The 23,868-nt window shown below is 43.8% G+C and overlaps 1 protein-coding gene across 1 annotated transcript in view; it reads right to left on the reverse strand.

The window, feature by feature from the left end:
• The window catches only part of WDFY3 (WD repeat and FYVE domain containing 3), a 5,086,165-nt gene that overhangs the window by 1,419,798 nt on the left and 3,642,499 nt on the right, over positions 1-23,868 (reverse strand). Inside the window, exon 33 of the mRNA XM_044059488.1 lies at positions 12,492-12,671. Coding sequence (XP_043915423.1) covers positions 12,492-12,671 — 180 coding nt within the window. The remainder of the gene's footprint in view (positions 1-12,491; positions 12,672-23,868) is intronic.

The following is a 23,868-nucleotide window of genomic DNA, read 5'->3' on the forward strand; positions in this document are numbered from 1 at the left end:
AATTAGTACAGACTGCTCCTGGTTCACAGTATATAGGTGTGTATGAGTACTATCAGGAAGTGCAGACTAAGAAACAGTATAGCAGCAGGTGAAGGCAAGGGTGAAAGTTTGCAGAGAGTGATTTTGACTTTTGACATATTTCTTATACCAACTACCTTTGCATATTAATCTGCCATACTTCTGACAGCAAGACGGAGTACAGGGAACAGACCAGACATCATTAAATGCAATTTAGTAACAAAACTTACTAATACATGGCATACCTAGCTATACTGTGCTGCTTGCTGCTACAGTCAAGTATTACTTATGATATTTTGGCTGCATTTGCTGACCTCTGTGGAATGCAATCCAAATTAACTTTGAGTTTATGTACTGAACTGCTGGGGATATGCTGAAGCCTGGAAAACAGCCACTGGAATGCCATTACAAAAGAGTGACTCAATCACAGATCCTGAAAATTAGAAGTATAGCTAAGATGGGGTGAAGGCAGCAGCTGCCCTGGAAGCAAAGTGCTGGGGGGCATGACTGGCAGCTTCTGATCAGTCTTCAGTGCATGACTGGCATTCAACAAATGCTGGTATTGAATTTGTGGTCAGAAATGAAGAGCTGTAGTGGACTGTGTCTTCTGTGAAATATCAGCATTTAAATATTATCAATGCATCTGTGGTCCAGTCAGAACTGAATTGCTGCAGCACTCAGTGTGTGGCATAAACTATAGGAGCTGCTTGTTACAAATGTAGCAAGCAGTTTGCTAGTTTAAAAGGTGAGAAGCAAATATGTTTTATTTTTCTCAAGGACAGGAATTTTTTTTGTTACTTTACTCCTCAACAAGGGCTGCCAGATTGGGGATGGCACCAAGCACAAGAAGAGCTAGCTACTATAAACCTATCAGTCTCAAAAACATCTTATATAGTTCTGGAGCATATTATCCCAGATCATATTAACCTGGACAATGAAAATCTCTTAAACCTGTACTTTCATCAGTTCGACTTTGTCAAAGGTGGTTAACCTCAGTAACTCCTTTGAAAAAGAAACTGAAGCAGTGATGCAGTACATACAGCATATTTGGACCAGGACACTGTTTTCCATACGGGTATTATTAACAGACTTGTAAATCTGAATGTAAATCCAAATGTTGTTATGTGGATAGCTAACTGGTTGCCTGGCAGAACTCATGGGTTTAAGTCACAGATGCTACTTCTGAATCAAAAAAGCTACCACTGATGTCTTTTCATGATATAAAATGAATGAAGACAAAACAAAGGCTATAGCAGTAAATTATGTACCCACTCATATCTTGGTTCAGCAAAACCAGTATTTAAGGGGCATTAATGAAGTATTTAGGAGTATGGATAAAAAGACTTTGGTTACAGCAGTTAAAGATATGTGGGAAGAGACTAAACAAAAGATGATAAAAAAACTGAGAATCTGGAAGCTCTTGTTTATAGATGAGGATAGTAAAATAAAAGCAGTGAAAATGTTCTCAGTCCCTTTACTTTTATATACAGGTCAGGCATATTTTTATCAACCAGAAGAGAAGTTACAGACAATTAATAAAGAGTTGAAGGAACTTATCTGGGTGGGAAAGAGGACAAGAGTTAAGTGGGATAAAATGATCCTCCCAATAGAACAAGATGGTTTAGGATAACCTAATTTGAAGGGATATTTTACAGCTACAAAGTTAAGGTGCATACACATAATACAAACAGAAGGTTATCATTCAAAATAGAAAGGGATGATGATGAAGTAGTGGTGGTGGTGGTGGTGGTGGAGTTCAAGAAATAGAGAGAATGGGATTTTGGATGTAGGTCTTTAAGGAGGTAACAACCACTATGCAGAACACTATATGCATAAAGTTGCAGAAAGTACCCTAATTTAACGCATCAATGAAAAAAAAAAAAGATTTGCCAGTAGAGATGACTGCAAGTAGTGGTACAAAAAACAAAGAGGATGAAGGTGGAATTCACTGGAGAAAACTGGCAAAGGAACCAAGGTATTGGGAGCAAATAACTAGAGAGGTGAATGTAATAGAGTGGGATGAAGTCAAGATGTCTGGACTTCAGGTTAGAGACCACCTACCTTCATTATCAGGGACGGTCATCAGATTATAGGCAAACAGAAAGGGACAGCGGAATTCAAAATGAAAGACCTGGTCTAGTAGAGTTTTTAGTAAAATATAGAACAGAATCTGCTGGAAAAAAAGGGGATATTTAGTAGGGCATATAAAATATTCTACGACAACTATAAAAAACTATAAAAAATCAGTCAGAGGAGGTAAGAAAAATTGGGAAGAGAGACTTAAAAATGAATTTACAAGGGAACAATGGGAGGACATCTGTATGGCTCCCAAGTATGCAACAAAATCCAGAAGGTTTAGGATTTTTGCTTGAAAGTATTTAAACAGGTATTTTTATACCAGAGCAGACTTCAAAGAAATTTTTCTCAAGTAGACAGCAAGCGCTGGAGGTGTGATTGGGAAGAAAACGTTAACTGGGTATATGTTTTCTGGGAGTGCAATGAGTTAGTAGATTTTAAAAATTCCTTACAGCATTTCTACCAGAAATACTGGGGGAGCAAAAGGCTGTAACTAAGGAGATGATTCTTTCGAGCTGACGCACAGAATCTGAATTGCTTAGTTAAGTTTAATTTTGTTGGCTGCCAAAACAGCAATTACTAGAAAATGGAAATCAAAATCTAAATCAATTGTATTTGACGTATTGAACATTATAAAACAGATAATCTAGACGGGGGGGGGGGGGCTTTGGAAAAGGAAGGAGCAAATTACACAGAAATAAATGGAATTTGTGGGAACAATAAATAGGATAATAGGAGGTTACTAGGCTAATGGCCCTGGGGCCCTTCCAAGCCTAGCCAAGAGTTTATCCCCAAAAAGAAACCTCAGTCAGCACCTGTCAATGAGGGACACAGGTGGGACCCCTGGGACAAATTTGTGGCTTCCCATCCACTCATCAAGATTGCGCTTGAAGAGGGTCAGCGATGTGCTCTGTTTGACGTGTATGGTAAGTCTATTCCAGAGATGGGGCAGCCTCTGGGAGACAAACCTGTCTCTCCAGCAGGTTTTGTTGATGTCGCATATTAGATACAGGCCTTTTGAGTGGGTAGTGCATGAGGAGTTAGACTTACGGATATGGAGCATCTCTAGTAGGACAGGCTCTGAGATTACCTTGTAGGCAAGATGCAGTTCACCCCTGAGCAATCTGTACGATACCGAGCAGAGTGATAGTGAGTTGAGCCTGTCAGCATAGGACAGGTGTTGGAGGCCATGGATTTTCTTTGTGAGGTATTTCAGTGGCCTTTCCAGTTGGTGCAGATGTTTGGAGAGGTACATCCCAAACATATGCAGAATAATGTTCAGGAGGAGGAGTAAGGTTTAAGGGAAGGCAGGAATTGAGTGATTTATGTAATGTTGGATTGAAAGACATTTATAAAGAAAGAAATCAAGAACTGTATAATGTCTGGAAATGAAAACCAATAATAGTTTTTTTTTTTCTATTAATGTATGCGAGGATCTATGTTTAAAGTGATACTTTAATAATGGTGTTTAAAAAAAAGATGACAGTGGTGTAACAAGGGCTAAGTATTGGGACCTCTCCTATTTGGCATCTATTTCTTAGAACCTTCAGAACAACACTCCTAACCTATGGCTAAGTGTGCAGATGACTGCAAATTGAGTGTTATTATTCAATCTTCCAATGACTCAAAAATGCTCCAACAACTGGTGCAAGGACAATGGTGTCAAATTAAATGGGAAAAAAAGGAAGTTATGTACTTACCATAATGTTCCATCTGTGCTGTCCATCTCGGCCTTTATTCTCACTGACAGGTCAGATCCGATGTGTCAGATCTGTCTCGACCTTTACAAAAGCTTGAAGACTTCAGCAAAACTCGTCAGCACCCTTCCTTACCCATAATGCATTTCCCCAACTTCCTCAGATCCTGATGCCCTACCAGAAATTATAAGGAAAGCAGCAAATGTTTATTATATGAAGGCGATGTACATAATAATTATGGTTATTAAAGATGAAGGTTAGTCTTTCTGAGGCTATGCAGATCCTTAAATCCAATGTCCACTTAGTCTCCCAGGAGATCTGGAAGGGGGCATGGAGGGTGGGTTGTGAGAATAAAGGCCGAGATGGACAACACACATGGAACGTTATGGTACATACATAACTTCTTTATGTGTTGTCAATCTTGCCATTGTTCTCACTCATAGGACCGCACCTCAAGCAACCTGACCCTTGGGTGGCTCAATGGAGTATATTCCTCAGAACCATAGAATCAAAAGAGCCACTAATTCTAGAGGCCAAATCCACTTTGTAAAGAGTAGTAAATGTATGGGGTTTCGCCCACGTGACTGCAGCACAGATGTTATCTAAAGGTAACCTTGCTTGGAAAGCTGTAAAAGTAGCTATCGACCTGGTGGAATGAGCTTTAATAGGGAATGGAAGGGCTCTATTCCTAGAGTTGTAAATGTATGAAATACAAAGAGTGAGCCATTTAGATAAAGTACATTTTGATAATGACTCACCTTTCCTAATGTCAGAGTTAGAAATAAAGAGCTGGTCTGATTTCCTAAATTCTGAAGTTCTGTGTAAGTAAAAATGTAAATGTCTATGAATGTCTAGAAGATGTAGTGAGTTGTTGTATCTTTCGGCTTTTCCCGGTTAGGGGTCGCCACAGCAGAACTCCGGTCCGTTAATGATTGGTAGATTTTTATGTACTGAGTTGCCAGCCCTGAAGTACAACCTTCAACGAAGGTACGCCCATTCACGCACATCTCCAGATAGAAGACGCTTTAGCTGAGAATCGAACAGGACGTCTTATTGTGAGGCGACAACGCTACTGCAGCACCACCACCGATGTAGTGAGTACTCTCCCTTATTTTGGAAATTTGGGAAGAAAACTGGCAGCTTAATAGACTAGTTGAGGTTACTTTCCAACACAACCTACAGAAAAAAGGAGGGATTAGTGCATAAAGAAACCCTGTCTTTATGAAAAACTAGGTATGGGGCTTGACAGACGAAGCTTGCAGTTCTGAAACTCTTCTAGCTGAAGCAATAGCCACTAAAAAGAGTGTTTTCCAAGATAGGAATTTCAAATCATATGTGGCTGAAGGTACAAATGGAGAACAGATAATATTTGACAAGATGAAGTTCAGATACTAGGGAGGAGGTGGCTTTTTATATGGAGGTGTTATCTTTGCACTGCCCTTCAAAAAATCATTAAAAAGCCTGTGAGACATAATCGCAGCACCATTTTGACCCACGTGAAAATTTGAAACTGCCACTAACTGGACTGTGGCAGTGAAGGCTGCCACATCTTCATGAAAAAGTTTTGCTAGAAATTCTAGGATAGAATGAATGGGTGCAGAAAAAGGATCTATCTGGTTATCACTCACCCATATTACGAACCTATTCCATTTACTCTTGCATAATTTTTGTGTAGAGGTTTTATGGCAGGACAGCAAGATATCTTTCCGGAGAGGAAAGAAGAGGAAATTCTGGCAATCAAGGGAATTGGAGCAGCCAAGCTGTCAGTTTGAGGTTTTGGAAGTTTGGATATCCCATTACCAATGGATGCATCAGCAGATCTGGAGCCGGGTCCAGAATCCATGGTTGGTCCAGAAGATGAGGCTGAAGGAAGGGAAACCAAAACTGATGAGGCCAATAGAGGACAATCAGGATTACCGTGGTCTGCAATAAACTTACTTTCTGCAATAACTTGGGATTTGGAGGGAAAGCATATAGAAGTCCCAGGGCCCAATCGTGACCAAGTGCATCCCTTGGTGACGCTCCCATAGGGGGGATTAGGGCAAAGTAGTTGCTGCATTTGGCACTGGTGGGAAAAGCAAAAAGGTTGCAGGAAGGCTGGCCCCATTTTCGGAAAATCTCTTCCGCTACTTTCTGATTGAAGGACCAGTCGTGTGGCCATAATATGGCCCTGCTCAACTTGTCTGCAATCACTCTGGATCTCCCCGGGATGTGCGCTGCCACCAAAAAGTGGTTGGAAGAGATTGCCCATTGACAAACCCATAGCGCTTCTCAACAAAGGGGGTAAGATCTGGTTCTTCCTTTGTTTGTTTATGAACCAGACTGACGACGTATTGTCTGACTGAATCACTATCATTCCTAGAGGGAGACAGTTCTGAAATGCTTGCAATGCCAAAAGCACTGCTCTCATCTCTACGATGTTTAAGTGCAAGTGAGCCTCGTGTTCCTGCCAGGTGCCTTGGACTGTCTCCCCCAGATAATGCCCCCCCCACCATATCTGGGAAGCGTCCATGGTCATCATGGCCTGGGGTTGAGGGGGAATAAAGGGACGGCCTTGAGATATTGAAAGAGTGAATTCACCACTCGAGATCTTTTTTGCAAGTGTTAGTTACGAGGATCTTGTGAGACACTGGTAAGCGCAAAATCGACCACTGTGTGGAAAGTAACCACTTAAGTATCCTCATATGTAGGCGAGCTAGAGGAATTAGACAATAGTTGCTGCCATCTTCCCCAGTACTTGTAGAACTTGTTTTGCAGTGGTTCATGTTTTCTTGATTAACAACCTCACATGTAAATGTAGATTGCGCACTATGTCATGAGGAGCCTTGCTATCATCATGGTTGTATCTATGTCTGCTCCTATAAAAATATAAGTTTTGAGATGGCTCTAGAGCAGACTTGTAGTTTATGGTAATGCCTAGAGAGGAACAAAGCTGGACCGCATAATCCCTGTCTTGCAGCAGTAGATGCCTGGGTCGGGGCAGCTATGAGCCAGTCATCCAGATAATGAAACACCTAGAATCCTATGCGCCTCAGGTAAGATGCCACTATTGCCATGCATCTGGTGAACACTCTGGGGGATTGTGGTGAGACTAAAGGGCAGAGCTTGAAACCGGAAATGGCTGGCTCTTAAGCAGAAGTGCAAGAACCTTCTGGATTGTCTTTCCATTTTGATGTGGTAGTACACATCCTGAAAGTCTATAGAGCACTACTATCTTATACTAGAAATGGAAGTATTGACCACAGTGTCACCATCTACAACTTGGTTTTCTTCACCGATATGTTTAGTTTGCTGAGATCCAGGATTAGTCTCCAGTACCCAGTTTTCTCTGGAACTAATAAGAATCTTGAGTAAGTTCCAGATCCTCTCTGGTCTGTGGGGACTTCTTGGATGACTCTTTTTCCTGAGCAACTTTTGAATTTGTAACATTGCTTGTTACTTCTGACAGGGTGGAACATCTGGAACTGACTGGTTTATGGGGGGGGGGGTAATATAACCCTTGGATATTATGTCCTGCACCCATTTGTCGTTGGTTATGTCTTGCCAGGTTTCTAGGTGCAGCGACAGTCGTCCCTTGACTGACTCCAGAGGCAAGCAGTCAGGCACTCCTTCAAGAGTGCTGAAAGGATCTGCAAAAGAAGGATTCTCTGGAACCCTGATTCTGTGGGCCTCCTCTGCCACGAGGCTGGCTTCTTCCATTATTATTCCCCCTTCTGCCTTGGGGGTGGGGACTACTACCTTGTGTGTCCTGGTAAGACGTTTGTGATTTCATGAACTACATCTTTCCAATACCTCTCTGATCTTCTGGAAAGGATCAAGTAAGAGTGGAAAAATGCATTCCAACGGCAGACAATGTCTTATCCTCCTGTTTACACTGGGTTAGTGTTTCTTTAACTTTAGGCCCAAAGACAGATGAGCTATCCAAGGGAGCATTAACAAAGGAAGACCTAAAGGGCTGTGTGAAATCACAAAGGTGCATATAAGCCTATCTCCTAACAGAGATGCCTGTACCCTATTTGCTCCATCTGCTGCATATGAGACGAGTCTCATGGACAAGCTGACCACTGCTTTCAGGGTAGCGAGCTGTGCGTTGACCTTGTCTGCCACCGCATCAGCTACAGCTCCCTGGAGAGAGTCTGATAGTTCTTTCAACAGGTCCCTCTGAAGTCTGTAAAATGAGTAAGGCAATTCAGCGATCATAATGTAAAAGCCACTGAAGAGAAGACATGCTTTCCATACCTATCCATGGTCCAACAATCCTTATTAGGAGGCTGGCTTGGTGAACTGGTCTCGGAAAGTTCCTTTTTCTTGGTAGCCGGCACAACGATGGCATCAACTGCTATACCTTTGGTAAGAAAGGCCTGGTCTTTGGGGGCTGTAATATGTCTGGCCTCCTCGGAATGGGTTCTATGGAATTTGAAGTCTCCCATGCCTTCTGAGAGATTAACTGAATAAACTTATTGAAAGGCAGAGTAACCCAAGAGGTTCAAAGGCGAGATCTGAGGCCTTCAGGTATATGGACTCCTCAGCCGAAGGGGAGGAGGACTGCCACAGTCACCTCTTTGTTTCAAAATTTTAGGATGTCTCCAAAGGAGACGTCCTCAGAAGGAGACCTAGGGGACCCTTCTGCGTCATCAAGGTCAGTATCTGAAGTGACAGACTCCTCTGGGGAGTCTAGATGCTTCCTCTTGCATGATCTCTTCCAAGGGACCTCCTCAGTGAAATAGTCTGGAGAAGTTTCAGAAGAGGAGGGAGTTTTCTGGGGAATATCCGGAGCCTGGGATCTCTGCAGTCCTGTGGATGGGGATGAGGAGGTAAAGGGTCCTGCGCACACAAGGGAGGAAGCTCTGAGGAGGATTGGGCCTGAGACTGGGAAGCAGTCATCACCCTCCTCATAGCTTCAAAAGCACTCTGCATCTGCTCTGAAGAACTCTCCAGACCCGACAAAATAGATGTTGGGACCAAAGGAGCCCGCAGAGCAGCAGAGAGAAGCTCCGAACAAGAGGTGGGAACCGAACCCATCTGAGCTGAGGCCCCGAGAGACAGAGTCAGATCCGAGTCAGCTCCGAGGACCCGACTGGCGAGTGTTGGTTCCCAGAGGTCTCCTGCTCCAACTAGATGGAGATGCTCGAGGCAGACACCGGACCTGAGGAGTCAACATGCCGCGGACCTGATATAGACACCAGCTGGATATTGGAGTCTTCTGGCTCCGAAACCGAAGGTCGGATTGGTGGAGGGGTAGGCTCTGAAGGGGGAAGCTGAGACTGAGCTGACTCCTTTGGGCTCAGATTCAGAAGAAGCTTGGCCAAGACAGGTGTCTTGAGAAGCCATTGCACCACCCTATCCACATCTTCATCTGAGAGGCTCCTAGTTGACCTGGTAGACAATGTTGGGGATCTGGATCTGACTAAGAAGGTTGAAGGGAGCTGAGAAGTAATCACATCCAAGGACAGAGACTGGGTCCGACAATGGTACTTATCAGGTAATGGGTCTTTCGCAGCCGAAGGATCAATAGGAGTTTTTGAAGCTGAAGATTCTGTCTGCGCCGAAGAAGTCCTGGCTCCGGAGGCAGATGTATGCTCAGTATGCGCTGCCAGAGCAGACTCTTTCAGTAGTTTGGCTTTTGGCTCTGATGAAGATCTTGGAGCTAAAGAAGGCTGTTTCCCCGCTCTCTCTGACTTGTCCAACTTTGGAGAGGAAGAATCAACAGAAACAGCCTCAGAAAATGGGGTTTTCAATAACCCCTTCAAAATCAATTTATTTTTCCTTTTCATAAGTGCCCTCTGGTTAAAGGAGTGGCATATGGAACAGGACTCCTGCAAATGAAGTGCACCAAACAGTATACACAAAGTGTGATAATCACTGAGGGGCATCTTTATGCTACACTTCTCACATTTTTTAAATCCCAAGGGCTTACTTTCTTTCTGGGACATTCTGGCTAGCAGAAGCAAACAGCTTAACTAGTTAAAGATATAGAAGGAGAAACTCTTTTTTTTGTAAATAGCAACAACAACAAGGGGAAAGGGGGTGGGAGTAAGTCCTGTAACTTAAACGGACTTGGTGAACTGCCTCTAACTAAAACGGACTGTAACTGGAAAGGAAGAGGAAGTAATAACTATCAACACTACCAGCAAAAAACAGGTAAGGAAAAGGTAAAAGTATACCCTCTAACTTACGGGTACAAGTTAGACACCCTCTAACTTAAATGGACACTAATGATAAGGGGAAAACTAACACTAAAAGAGGAAGGTACTAACAAGTGAAAGTATATGCTAGCAAACTCTTAATTACCACAATACAGAAAAGCAGAAAGAGGTAAGCAAGGACAAAACAATATCAAATAACTTAGCCCACAGCTTGCTAGAAGATCCTTGTCGCAGCACAGCAAACGAGATCTGGGGAAGTTGGGGAAATGCATTGTGGGTATGGAAGGGTGCCCACGAGCTTTGCTGAAGTCCTCAAGCTTTTGTAAAGGCTGAGATGGATCTGATACATTGGATCTGACTCATCAGTGAGAATAAAGGCGAGATTGACAACAACACACTGTAGCTTACTTCAACTTGGTAAACAAAACATTTTTACATACCATACAGGTGACATCTTTCCAATCAGACACTAACATAAGGGAACTACGCACTCATTTTCCTTACTGTATAACCATCATGCCTCAGTAATTGCACAGAAAGCTTTGTGTCTGGCTCATGTAATTTCCAAAGGCCACTAGATCCAAAGTAATCTTACCTTCTCTTTACTCATATCTCATCAGAACCAATAATAAACGTAATGCAGCTTTTGTCTAAACATATCGCTCAACACGATTATAAATAAAAAGATCAGTATCCTTAAAATCTTAAACATCAGTACAGACTGTCAGCCCTATTTCTGTACTCAGTCTCTTAAAGACTCCTCCATGGAAATCTGTCTAGCCTTTCAAGTCATGAAAGATCCAAACCACTGACGTCATATTCCTTTGCAGAAAATGATACCTTAAACACCCAGCTAAGGAACTAAACCTTTACCCAACATAGCCCTCATCTTTGGAATTAGCTTCCATTACATGTCAAGCAGAGTAGCACCCTTGCAACCTTCAAAGCAAACCTGGATAACTGGATGGGCATCCTCAAATTCTATTTTGGTCGACCTTGTCCTCCTTGACTCCTGGGGGATCTTCTGAGTAGGGGCTTTTGGTTAGGCCTGTATTGGACAATAGACTGATTGACAAGTACTGAACCTATGAACAAGAAATGTCTGCAGGTTGAAAGGCATTGTTTGGATAACATTTACAATGAAATCCAAGTTTTTTAATAAAGGCTTCTGTCAATGACAGATAACTGCATTGCTCTTAATGATTCTGAGGCATTACTATAAACATTAAGCCAAATCCATACAAACATTTGTTAAAATATGAATATCTGTTTGTCAAACAAGAAATCAACCTGCTATATGTATTACATTTGGAAGTTATACAACTAACGTAATGATATCTCATAATAATAAACTCCTGTCTATAACCAATCACTACATATACAGCTTGATGCTGTGAGCCACAACCATTACTGTGCCTTGAACTATTTAATTATTTTACACAAACTGCAGTTAGATTATCTGATAGCAATCCCGCCATATAGAGAACATAATAAAACACCAAGGACATAAACATCATGCTCTAACAGAGCAGATATGACACAAATATTAATACAAACAAAACAGTGGAAAACATTTCTGCTGGGGAAGACACCACCTAGCATTGCAAATCCTTACTTAAATATACTGACTCCATGGTTGCACAACTTTAGAGAAAAACATATACCCATTCCTCTCAACCACCTAGCACAAGAAATCTGGACAAAACCTAAAATAATTGGGGAACAAAGGCCCCAAAATAGGGACAGATTTTAAATATTGCTCTTACAAACAAGTTGCTAAAATAAAAGGATTTGTGCTGGCATGCACTTTCTGAAGGATATAAAGTCTGAAAATGAAATTTATATCATGATTTAAAAACTTTAATTCTTAGTGATTTGCCACAAAACCAAAAAAATTATGAGGAACAGACCAAAAATATGAGGCAAAAATCTGAACATTCTCTAAAACTATGGACAGTTGAGAGGTATGCATATACCTTCAAAGGGAAAGAATGTTCCAGCATACCACCCCGTCTACAGAACTTTGCCACTGCCTTCAATGGAGACAATCAGCTTACATGCAATAAAACTAATCTGCACCTGCAGTTCATGTCACTACAAATCCAGATTCCCACTGCCTCACATCCTCGATTTCATAATCCCATCCAACATCCAGGAGATATAAAACAATTACAAAAACTGAACAAGCAAAATGTCAAAATTCATTAAAATTGCCATTTGACATTAAGGATGCATCTTCAGTAATACTCACTGTTCAAATTGGAAATAGCATGCTTCCATGTGGGTGTGGGTGCTCAACAAATTGAATGCTACAAGTGCAACACAAACATAATGTACTTATAAGAACTGACAAATATGCTGAACCAAGGAACTCAATTTAAACCTAGCCTTTAACGCATCACAGCTGTGAATTGTATTCCTTAAGAAAGGGATAGCCTTCTAATTTTTTACATATATAAGTGTATACAGACAAGCACAAGGCCCAATTAACAGCCCAGACATCCCCTTCATGATTTAGCATTTCATATACCTGAACAGCATCTCTGTTCCTTACCATCTCAGAGTAAGGTCGAACGTTAAACGGAAAAACTGTAGCAGCCAGTGTGTAGAGGAAATCAGGACTTATCCACATTGGGGCAAGGTCTGGTAGGTTGTGATACAAGTAGCGGAAGAACTGCATCAGTGTGACAGGATACTCTCGCAGCCACGAGCCTTCTTCTTCTGACTGCCAAGGCTAGTTTTGTTTTATTTATTTATTTTTTAAAAGACAAAAAAAGGAACAATAAAATTACACAAAACTGTAATTTATCAGTTTAAGTTCTTGTGTTCAACTTTTTCAACAGTGGCTAATTCAAACAATGCTTTTTTTTTATTTTAAAATATGTACAGACAAATTGAAATTTCTAAATAACTAATTAACGCAATCTCATTTTCCATCCATGTTTTGATATTATAAACTGATTCATGAACTAAATGTTGTAGCATATTCTTGTGTCTATAAAGAATGGTTGTGTAAGAACTTACCATAACCTTAGATGTCCTTCTCTTCTATAATGCAGTATTCATAACAGTAGGGAGTTGCTGCCTGCAGCGCCACCGTCCGGCCAGTATACCACAGTCTTAGTCCAGGAGGGTACGTGTGACGTCGGTTACCAGGGACATAAACTGACATTAGGTATAAAAGTGACGTCTGCATGTACCCTCATCAGAATTGTTTTGCCGCACACAGTAGTGCCTATGAGGTTTGACCAGGAGGGTCCTAACCTGAGACACCTTTAGACTTACATGTAGGCCAGTCCTAGGGCAGTAGGATGGCTGTGTAGGTAGAGATCAGGGGGGATGATGGCAATTTATCCTCAGTAGATACCTGGGATAGTAGTTAGAAAGAGACAGGGGGTAGGAGGGTGGGACTGAATACTGCAACATAGAAGAGAAGGACATCTAAGGTTATGGTAAGTTCATACACAGCTATTCTATATCCTTCTATTCTGATGTTGCAGTATTCATAACAGTAGGGAGAGTACCAGAGCTTTAAGTATGAACCTGGGAGGAGGAAGTGTTCCTGTGGTCAAGGAGACCCTGTAGGATGGTCCTGGCAAATCCTGCTCTAGCACGGGATGCTATGTCCAGCTTGTAGTGTTTGGTGAAGGCGTGTACTGAGGTCCAAGTAGCTGCTTCTAAAATAGAAGAGAAATCTATGCTTTTGAAGAAGGCAGTAGAGGAAGCAGCTGCTCTGGTAGAATGGGGTTTAATATTGCTTTGTAAGGATTTCCCATGGTGGGAGTAGCACAAGGAAATAGACTTAAGGGATGCATGAGGCAATGGTTTGCTTAGATACAGCTTTCCCTAGGGCAATGGAATGGAAGAAAATAAATAACTGATCTGACTTCCTGATATCTTTGGTTTTGTCTTAGTATCAAAGTTGTCTGTGTACATCCAGGGAATGTAGGGTCCTTTCCGAGGCATTTTGTGGATAAGAATAGAAAACAGGTAGGTTAATGGACTGATTCAATGAGAGTTCATGAACTACCTTGGGCATGAATGAAGGGTTAGTCCTAAGAACAACTCTATCCTTGTGGACAACAAGGTAGGGGGATGTGGGCATCAGAGCTTGGATCTCTGAAACCCTCCTGGCGGAGGTGAGGGAAATAGCAGGACTGCTTTCAATGTGCAAAGTTTCAAGGGAACAGAATGTGCTGGCTCAAAGGGGGGCATGGTTAGTTTTTCTAATACAAAGTTTAGGACCTAGGTGGAGGGATGGGTTTCCGTGGGGGGTTGATGTGGAGGACTCCCTTTAGAAAGAGTTTGACTTCCAGTCTGGATCCCAGGGGTGGTGAAATGGGCAGACAGGCAGAAATGGCAGACAAATGGACTTTGATTGAGGAATATGTTAGTCCTGTTTGGAGTAGCTCACACAAGTAGGATAAGACCCTTGGAAATTAGATAGTGAGAGGGTCCTGGTTGTTTCTATGACACCAGTTAGAAAATCTGAGCCACTTAGCTACATAATTTCTCCTAGTACTAGGTTTGCTGGCCTCCTGCAGAACATTGAGTATGCCCTCTGAATAAAGGTGTCTGTAAGGTATTAGAATTCTATCACCTATAAGGTCAATTTTAGGTTGTGGGTGTAGAAGGGACCCCTTGTTCTGTGTGAGTATGTCTAGACAGTGGGGTAACCTGTGGTGATTGCCCTTGGCTAGAGAAAATAGGAGGGGAAACCAATGCTGTCTTGGCCAAAAGGGGGTCATCAGTAGGGTTTTTGGTTTGTCCTTCTAAATTTATAGGAGGACTTTCTGGATTAGAGTGAAGGGGAGGAAGGCGTACAGGTACACCCCTCCCCATGAAAAGGAGAAGGCGTCCACTTTCCAAGCTTGTGGATGTGAGTTCCTTATGCAGAAGTTGAGCATCTGCCTGTTGACTGGGGAGGCAAATAGCTCTGCTTGTGGAATACCCCACCTGTGTATCAAGTCTAGGAAAAACTCTCTCTGAAGCATTCATTCGTGAGAGGGGGCTGAGGTTCTGCTGAGTTTGTCTGCCATAACATTCTGTTCTGAGGGGATATACATGGCTAATAAGTGGACCCTGAGGGAAGCAGCTAGATTCCAAATCTGGATGGCCAGGGTGCATAGTGGGTAGGACCTAGTCCCCCATGCTTGTTTATGTACCACAGGACAGTCACATTGACTTTGATTACTTTTAGGGCTCCTGGCAGGATACACGGCTTGAATGCTGGAAGGGCTAACAGCAGGCCTCTCATTTCCTTGATATTGATGTGGTCTTTTACCCTTAGAGTAGACCATTTCCTTGTACTGAGAGGTGTTGTTGATTTGTTTGTAACACTGCCCCCAGCCCAGATCTGAAGCATCTGTGGATAGCTCTTGTAGAGATGCTGGGATCTGGAGGTGGGTCCCCGGGTTGGTCTGCATTGTAAATATCCACCAGTGAATCTCCTTTTTTAGGCATAGGAGAAGTGGAAGTGGGGAGTCCAAGGGCTGTGAATGTTGGGTCCACAGTTTTTTTTAATATCCACTGAAGTTTGCACATGTGCAGTCTTGCCAAAGGCAGCATGGGTATAAGGAATGCCATGTGGCCTAACAGTCTCAAGAATTCCCAAGCTGTCAGGGTGGTTTACGTAAGGATCTGGTTGAGGTATAGACAGAGTTCCTGAATCCTTTGGTCTGGGATGAAAGCCTTCATGCAGTCTGTACAGAGGTCTGCACCGCAGGAAAATCATGTTGAGATCAGTTGAGATTTTTCTACTTTTATTGTGAACCCCAGAAGAGAGAGGGTGTTCGACACCTGTTGTAGATGAAGGAGTAGGAGTTGGTGGTCCTGATGCAGGATGAGTAGGTCGTCTAAGTATGGGTATATTTGTATACCCTGGGTCCTGCAATGGGCAATGAAGGGGGCTAGACACTTTGTAAACACTCTTGGGGCAGTGGATACACCAAAAGGCAATGCAGATAATTGAAAATGACTGGAAACTACTGAAAATCTGAGAAATTTCCTGTAATCCGGATGAATTGGGATGTGGAGGTAGGCATCCTTGAGATTTAGAGCTAGCATGAATGCCTGGGAGGGGATAAGAGGCAAGAGAAGAGGTAAGGTGATCATTTTGAAGCTGGGTACATGGAGGAAGAGATTGAGAAAGGATAGATCCAGGATAGGTCTCCAAGGACCCTCTTTCCTTGGTACCAGGAACATTCTAGAATAAAAATCTGTGCTCCTTTGAGGGGTGGGCACCAGTTCTATGGTGCCTTGATTTAGAAGTTGATGAATGATTGGTGGGAACATTTAGTTATGTACTCACCATAACGATCGATGTATGTGGTCCATCTCACCTACATTCTTTACTCACGGGTTCGGAGCCGAGAATCGGCTCCGACTTGGCCAACTATTTCTCTAGCACGAAGTCTCTAATTGGCTGGGCTAACCCGGTATCCCAAGATGCACCTTGCACTAGCCCCAGATCTTGTTTGCAACCCTACCAATCATAACTCATACATAACCAACACTGGAAGGAATTCCAGCCAAAGAAAGAAAAAGCAACTGACCTTGAAGGGTTCGCAGAGCCAATATTCCTCCAAATCCTCTAGGAAAGGGGTAGGTGGGAGGGTATGTAAGAATGTAGGCGAGATGGACCACATACATCGATCGTTATGGTGAGTACATAACTAACTGATGTTATGTGGTCCTATCTCGCCTCCATTCTTTACTCACGGGACAGCGTCCCCAGCACCTATATCCTGGGATGCTCATAGAAGGATACTACTGAGAACCGTGGAACCAAAGGAAGCCCGGCCCCTAGAAGCCACGTCCAGCTTGTAATGAGTGATAAAGGTGTGAGGAGAGGCCCAGGTGGCCACAGCACAAATATCATCCAGTGAAAGCCTGGCATGGAAAGCTATTGATGTAGACATTGCCCTGGTAGAGTGAGCTCTGACGAGAAAAGGTAAACTTCTGCCTGCCGCCGAGTAGATGAAGGAAATACAATCTTTAATCCATTTAGAAATTGTGCACTTGGAAACAGGACAACCTGCTCTGTTCTCTGAAAAGGACACAAACAGCTGATCAGACTTCCTAACCTGTTTAGTCCTGTGTAAATAGAACCTCAATTGCCTGTGCACATCCAACTGATGGAACCTGAACTCTGCTTTATTGGAAAAATTTGGAAAGAACACTGGTAACACAATCGATTGATGGAGATTAACAGTGGATAACACCTTTGGAAGGAAGGATGGGTTAAGTCTCAGTGAAACTCTGTCCTTATGAAAGGTCAAATACGGAGGTTTAATGGACAGAGCTTGAAGTTCTGATACTATTCTGGCCGATGTAATGGTTATTAGAAACTCCGTTTTCCAAGATAAAAATTTCAGTTCACAGGTGGCAGCTGCTTCAAAGGGTGGTGAAGTGATGACTTGTAGCACAAGGTTTAGATCCCATGGCATGACAGGCTCTGACACAGGAGGGCGAAGCAGCCAAGCACCTTTCAAGAAGGCCTTACAGATTTTATGGCCCATAAGAGAGGGCTCATAAGATGTATGGAAATTGGAGATTGCAGCCAATTGCACTTTAATGGTAGCGGGCATAGAGCCCTGACGGAAAAGCATGGCTAAAAAATCTAAAACCGATGGAATTGGGGCTGTGAAGGGGTCCAAACCTTGGGCCTGAGCCTAAATGGAAAATCTCTTCCATTTGCTGGAATAGATTTTTCTGGTAGAAGACTTATGAGATGAAGACAAGATGTGTACCACCTCCGGTGAAACAAAATGCCATCTAACTAGTGATGGAAGTGGAGTAGCCAGGCTGTCAGCCTGAGGGTTCGCAGGGATGGATGGAGCTGGCCTGCTATGTGAGTCAGGAGGTCTGGCACTGGGTCCAGAGTCCAAGGACCGTCCACTGCGTACTTCTGAAGAAAAGGGAACCATACTTGTCGAGGTCAGTGTGGAGCAATCAGAATCATCCTGCTTCCCAAGGATATGGCTTTCTGAATCATTCTTAGTAAGAGAGGAAACGGAGGGAAAGCGTAGACCAGACCGGGAGGCCAATCGTGGGCTAGAGCGTCCCTGGGTGCCTCCCCCTGTGGGGGGATCAGTGTGAAATACTCACTGCATTTGGCATTGAGGGGACTGGCAAAAGAGATCGCAGCAAGGCTGACTCCACCTGTTGAAAATTTGAACCGCCACTCGGTTGTTCAGGGACCACTCGTAAGGCATCAGAATAGCTCTGCTCAGCCTGTCTGCTATCACACTGGACTTTCCCGGAATGTGCGTTGCCACTAAGAATCGTTGGGAAGATATTGCCCAATGCCACACTCGCATGGCCTCTCTGCAGAGGGGATAAGACTTGGTTCCCCCTTGCTTGTTCAGGTACCACACTACGGACATGTTGTCCGAGTGAATCGCAATCATTCCCAGAGGTAGAGAGTGCTCGCAAAGCTAGAAACACAGCTCTCATCTCCAGAACATTGATGTGCAGATGTACCTTGTGATCTTGCCACGTGCCTTGGACCGTCCTGCCAAGATAATGCCCCCCCACCCCATCTGGGAGGCATCCATGGTCACCGTGGCCACTGGAGACATAGGAATCAAGCTCCTCCCTTTGTCCAGATTGGCGAAACGTAGCCACCAGTGGAGGTCCTGTTTGCACCGTTCCTGAGAAGTATCAAATGGGAAAGAGGAAGTTTCTGAAATGACCATTGGGCAGAAAGGAGCCATTGCAGAATCCGCATATATAACCTGGACAGAGGCACCAGCATGATGGTGGCGGCCACGGAGCCCAAAAGCTGGAGAACTAACCTGGCTTGAACTCTTTTGAAGGGCAACAGTGCGTGGATCTGAGACTGCAGCACTCATTCTCTCTTGTGGCAGAAAGGCTCGTATCTGAATAGAGTCTAGCTCTGCGCCTATAAAAACAACACACTGTGAGGGCAGCAAGGCAGACTTTTCCCAGTTTAAAGTAATTCCTAATTGTTGACACAGTGCTATGGTAGTCTCCCTGGCTTGAACGAGCAGATGCCTGGTGGGGGCGGTGAGAAGCCAGTCGTCCAGATACGGAAACACCTGGAATCCTTGACGTCTCAGGTGAGCTGTCACCACTGCCAAACACTTGGTGAACACCCTGGGGGCTGTGGTGAGACCAAAGGGCAGGGCACAAAAAGTACAGTTTTGTACCTACCATAAATGTAGATGTCCGATAGGAATGCATCTGCAGTCCTTACAAATGGGTAGTCCTGTCGTCAGGCAGCCCTTCGGTCGGCCGGATTCCAAAGTCTGGGTCTGGCTTCGGCTGGTGTCGCACTTCACCCGACGTCATAGCTGCAGTTTTTCGGGTATAAAGGCATCAGCCAACGCCATTTTCCTCAGTGTTTCTTGCCCCAGATGCCAGGTGCCCTCTTTTATGGCTAAATTTGGATAAATGCCAATGTTTCCAATAGTAGAGAGCAAACACATAAAATAAGCATGTATGTACATATATACAAACAAATACACCATAATAGATCCCCCCCAAGCTAGCTGAAGGATGGCAAATACCCTAGGAGTACCACAGAGGGGAAGGTGGGTGGGTAATCCTGACTGCAGATGCATTCCTATCGGACATCTACATTTATGGTAGGTACAAAACTGTACTATGTCCTTCAAGGATGCATCTGCAGTCCTTACAAATGGGTAGAATACCATAGCTAAACTAGGGAGGAGGAAAAAGTAGAGATTATGGTGTAGTTAGGATCCCTTGCAAAACAGCAGTGGCAAAACCTGCTCGGGATCTAGAGTATAAAGGTAAATTGTAATGCTTGGCAAATGCATGCACGGAGGTCCAAGTAGCAGCCTCTATAATGTCCTTGGTAGCCACTCCTCGTAAGAAAGCTGTGGTAGTGGCTGTAGCCCTTGTGGAGTGAGGCCTGATGTTGTCTGGAGTTTTCTTTCCATGGTAGGAGTAACAAAATCTAATACAATTTCCTATCCATTTGTAGATTGTCTGTTTTGAAAGAGGTTTTCCTTCCTTTCCTGTTGCATATGCTACCAGAAGCTGGTCAGTTTTTCTATTGGACTTGGTCCTGTCCAGGTAGTAGCGTAATTGCCTATGTACATCCAAGGTATGCAACAGTCCTTCTCCCCTGTTCTGTGGGTTGGGGAAGAATGTAGGTAGGTGGATAGCCTGATTTAAAGACACTCTGGATACCACCTTAGGCATAAATGTGGGATTTGTTCTCATGGACACTCTATCTTGATGGAAGATCAGGAAGGGTTGCACTGCCATTAATGCCTGTAGTTCAGAGACCCTTCTTGCTGAGGTGATTGCCAGTAGGAAAGCAGTCTTCCAGGATAAGTATTGTAATTCTGCTGTTGCTGCTGGTTCGAAAGGGGAAGTGTCAATTTTCTAACACAAAGTTCAAGTCCCATGCTGGCAATGGTGGTTTCCTGGGAGGTTTTACATTTTAATTCCTCTCAGAAACTGTCTGAGCAGAGGATGAGAGAAGACAGGAGGATCCAAGCTGTATTCTGCTGAAATAGCTGATGCATGTATCTTGATGGAAGAATAGGACAGGCCTGCATGGAAGAGCTCTGCCAAGTACTCCAGGATGTTGGCTATGTTTACTAGCCATCTTCTCCTTTTGCAGTACTCCAAATGAGATATCTTTTCCATTTTGCTGCATAATTTTTTCTTGTTGAAGGTCTACGAGCCTCAAGGATTATGTCTTTAACCCTTTGGGATAAATCTGGGTTAATTGTCCTTATGTAATGTTCCAGGCAGTTAGCTGCAGAGTTTTCAGGTTTGGATGCAGGATGTTGTAGTTGCTCTGTGTTAACAGCAATGGGATCAGGGGCAGTGTCCATATTTGTTCCCGGGACATGCTCCTCAGCAATGGGTACCAATGTTGTCTTGGCCAGTCTGGAGCTATCAGAATGATCCTTGGACGTTCCTCTTTGATCTTCAAAAGCACCTTGTGCATCAGAGGAAGTGGTGGGAATGCATAAGCTGTCAGGTTTTTCCAACTGAAAGATAGGGAGTCCACCCTCCAAGCAAGTGGGTGGTACGTCCTTGTGCAGAATTTCTTTAGCTGGTGATTGAGTGGGGATGCAAATAAGTCTATTTGTGGTAATCCCCATTCTCTTGTGATGGCTTTGAAGATGTCTGGATGCAGCATCCATTCGTGGGCATCTGTGGTAGTTCTGCTTAAAATGTCTGCTAGAATGTTTTCTTTTTCCGGTACAAAAATTGCTTGTAACTGAATGTTGTAGCTCAGAGCCACATCCCATAGGTCCAGTGCCAGCCGGCATAGAGGATATGAATGTGTGCCTCCCTGTTTGTTGATGTACCACATAACTGTGGTGTTGTCTGTCCTTATCATCAACTGACCTTCTTGGAGAAATGGTCTGAATGACTGGATTGCCAATTTTACTGCCAGCATTTCCTTTAGATTTATGTGCAGGCGCAGCTGGTCTTGAGTCCATAAGCCTTGTATGCACTTGTCCAGCATGTGTGCCCCCCAACCGAGGTCTGAGGCATCTGTAGTGATGGTTTGGCTTGGTTGACTGTTGCAGAAGGGCAATCCTTTGTTTGATTGACAGGCCTGAGCCCACCATAGGAACTCTTGTTTCAGGCATGGGATTATTGGAATTTTGGTTTCTAGGCTGTGCTTGTGTTGGGACCACAAATTCTTTAGGTACCACTGTAGCTTTCTCATATGCAGTCTGGCATGAGGGACCAGAATTATGCAGGATGCCATGAAGCCTAGGGCTTGCAGTACTTTTCTTGCAGTTAGATGGTTCTGCTTTGTTAATGCCAAGAAGTAGAGAGGTAGTTGCTCTTGGTTTTCTGCAGTTAGGAATGCCATTTGTTTTAATGTGTCCAGCTCTGCACCCAGAAAAGTTATTCTTTGGGATGGAGTCAGCCTTGACTTTTTTATATTGACTGTATATCCCAGGGCTTGCAGTAGGTAAATGACTCTTTGTAAGTCTTCTGTTAGTTTGTTTTTGTTGTCCGCTTGAATCAGGCAGTCGTCCAGGTAGGGATAAATTTGGATCCCCTGAAGTCTGCAATGAGCAATTACTGATGCCAGGCATTTCGTGAACACTCTGGGTGCAGTAGATAAGCCAAAGGGCAATGCTGAGAATTGATAATGCTCTGATCCTGCAAGAAATCTGAAGTATCTTCTGCAAATTGGTTGTATGGGGACGTGCAGGTATGCCTCCTTGAGATCTAGAGTTACCAGCCAAGACTCCTTGCCCAGCATGGGAAGAAGCTGCTGTAGGGTCAGCATTTTGAATTTTGGAACAATGAGGAATGTGTTTAAAGCGGACAGGTCGAGAATAGGCCTCCATTTGTTCTCTTTTCTTGGTACCAGGAAGAGTCTGGAGTAAAATCCCTTTCCTTGCTCCATAGATGGTACCTTTTCCACAGCTCTCATTCTTAATAATTGAGATATTTGCTTTAGAGCTTCTGCCCTTTGAGTAGGTGGTAGGTTTGGCATTCCTCTCTTTCCTGGTAGAGTATGGAAATGGAACCTGTAACCTTGGTCTATAGTTTGCAAAATCCATTTTTCCCTTGTGATGCAATGCCAGTTCTTTGAAAATAAGGTTAGCTTCCCACCTAAGGGTGCTTCCAGTTGTTCCCTGGTAGGCGGTGCCACATCCAAGTCACTGTGATTGTGTTGTTGTAGTGGTGGTGGCTGCGTGCCTTGCTGGTTGTTACCTTGCCACTGGCGTCCCCTGTAGGCACCCCTGGATTGGTTTCTGCCTCTTGAACACCTATTCCTGCCTCTCTGTGTCTTAGAGGAGTCTGGAAAGGACCAATTTTTGGAGGGCCAGTTCCTGCTAAACCTTGGAGGTTGAACCTGTAAGAAATCTTTCACTGTTTGTACAGATTTTGCCTTCTCTTCCATCTTCTTTAGTACCTGCTGTGCAGGGGAACCAAATAAATTGACCTTGTCCATGGGTGCATCCAAAAGCTTAGATTTGACATGGTCTGGGAATGCTTGCTCTTTCAACCATGCATGTCTCCGGATAACTGTGCCAGTCATGGCTGATCTAAAGGAAGCCTCCAGTGCATCATAGCCACATTTTAAAGAATGGTTACTAACCTGCTGTATGCTATGTACCATTTCCTGAACATATTTTTTATCTAGAGATTCTTCAGAGGACAGCTTTTTAGTTAACTGATCAAGCATAAACTCTTGATATTGAATCATATGGAATTGGCAGTTCAAAGCTCTAGCTGACAAAGTAGCAGAAGTGTAAACTTTTTTACCCCATCTCTCTAAGGATCTGGATTCCCTTTCAGAGGGGAGGGGGTTTTTAGCAGATGTAGTTGCTACAGCTTTAGGACCCTGGGAGATTTCGTAAGGGGAATAAGGAGCCTCAGGAGGGTCTGTATGTTCTGAGTCATCAGAGGAGTTATCTGTGGATACTGGTTCAGGGGGCTCTGCTTTAGGCCTCTTCTCTGGAGGTGGATGAGAGCCCCTGTCTGTATGAGGCTGGGAGCCACGAATTAAAGAAATGAGATCCTCAGCCAAAGAAAGCATATGGGAACTGGTGCTGGGCCTGTGAGAGGGGGGTTTAACAGGCACCGTTTTTGAAGCTTTAGCTGCTTTAGCCCTGGCAAAGGCCTTAATAGACATGGCTGCAGGAGGCCTAGCAGCTCCACGTGCAGGGGTTGAAATATCCAAGGGAATAGTGTCTGATAATTCCTGAGAAACCGCAACAGAAGGTTGGATTTCAGAAGCCGATTCCACCAGGCTAGAAGAGGCCTCGGTAGAAGGCAGGTTTTCGGCCGGGGGAAGAACCGCTTGCTTGGTTTCAGCCGAAACCGAGACACTCGTGGTTGGCTTAACCGCGGTTTCGGCCGAAACCGCGGACCGCGAGTGTCGGTCCTTTTCCCTGCGTTTTTTGGTAATTTGTGAAGTCGGAGGGTCCGACGGCATGATATAA

This window comes from Protopterus annectens, chromosome 17.part0 (genome assembly GCF_019279795.1).
Source record: "Protopterus annectens isolate FY-2018-M chromosome 17.part0, PAN1.0, whole genome shotgun sequence".
NCBI lineage: Eukaryota > Metazoa > Chordata > Ceratodontiformes > Protopteridae > Protopterus > Protopterus annectens.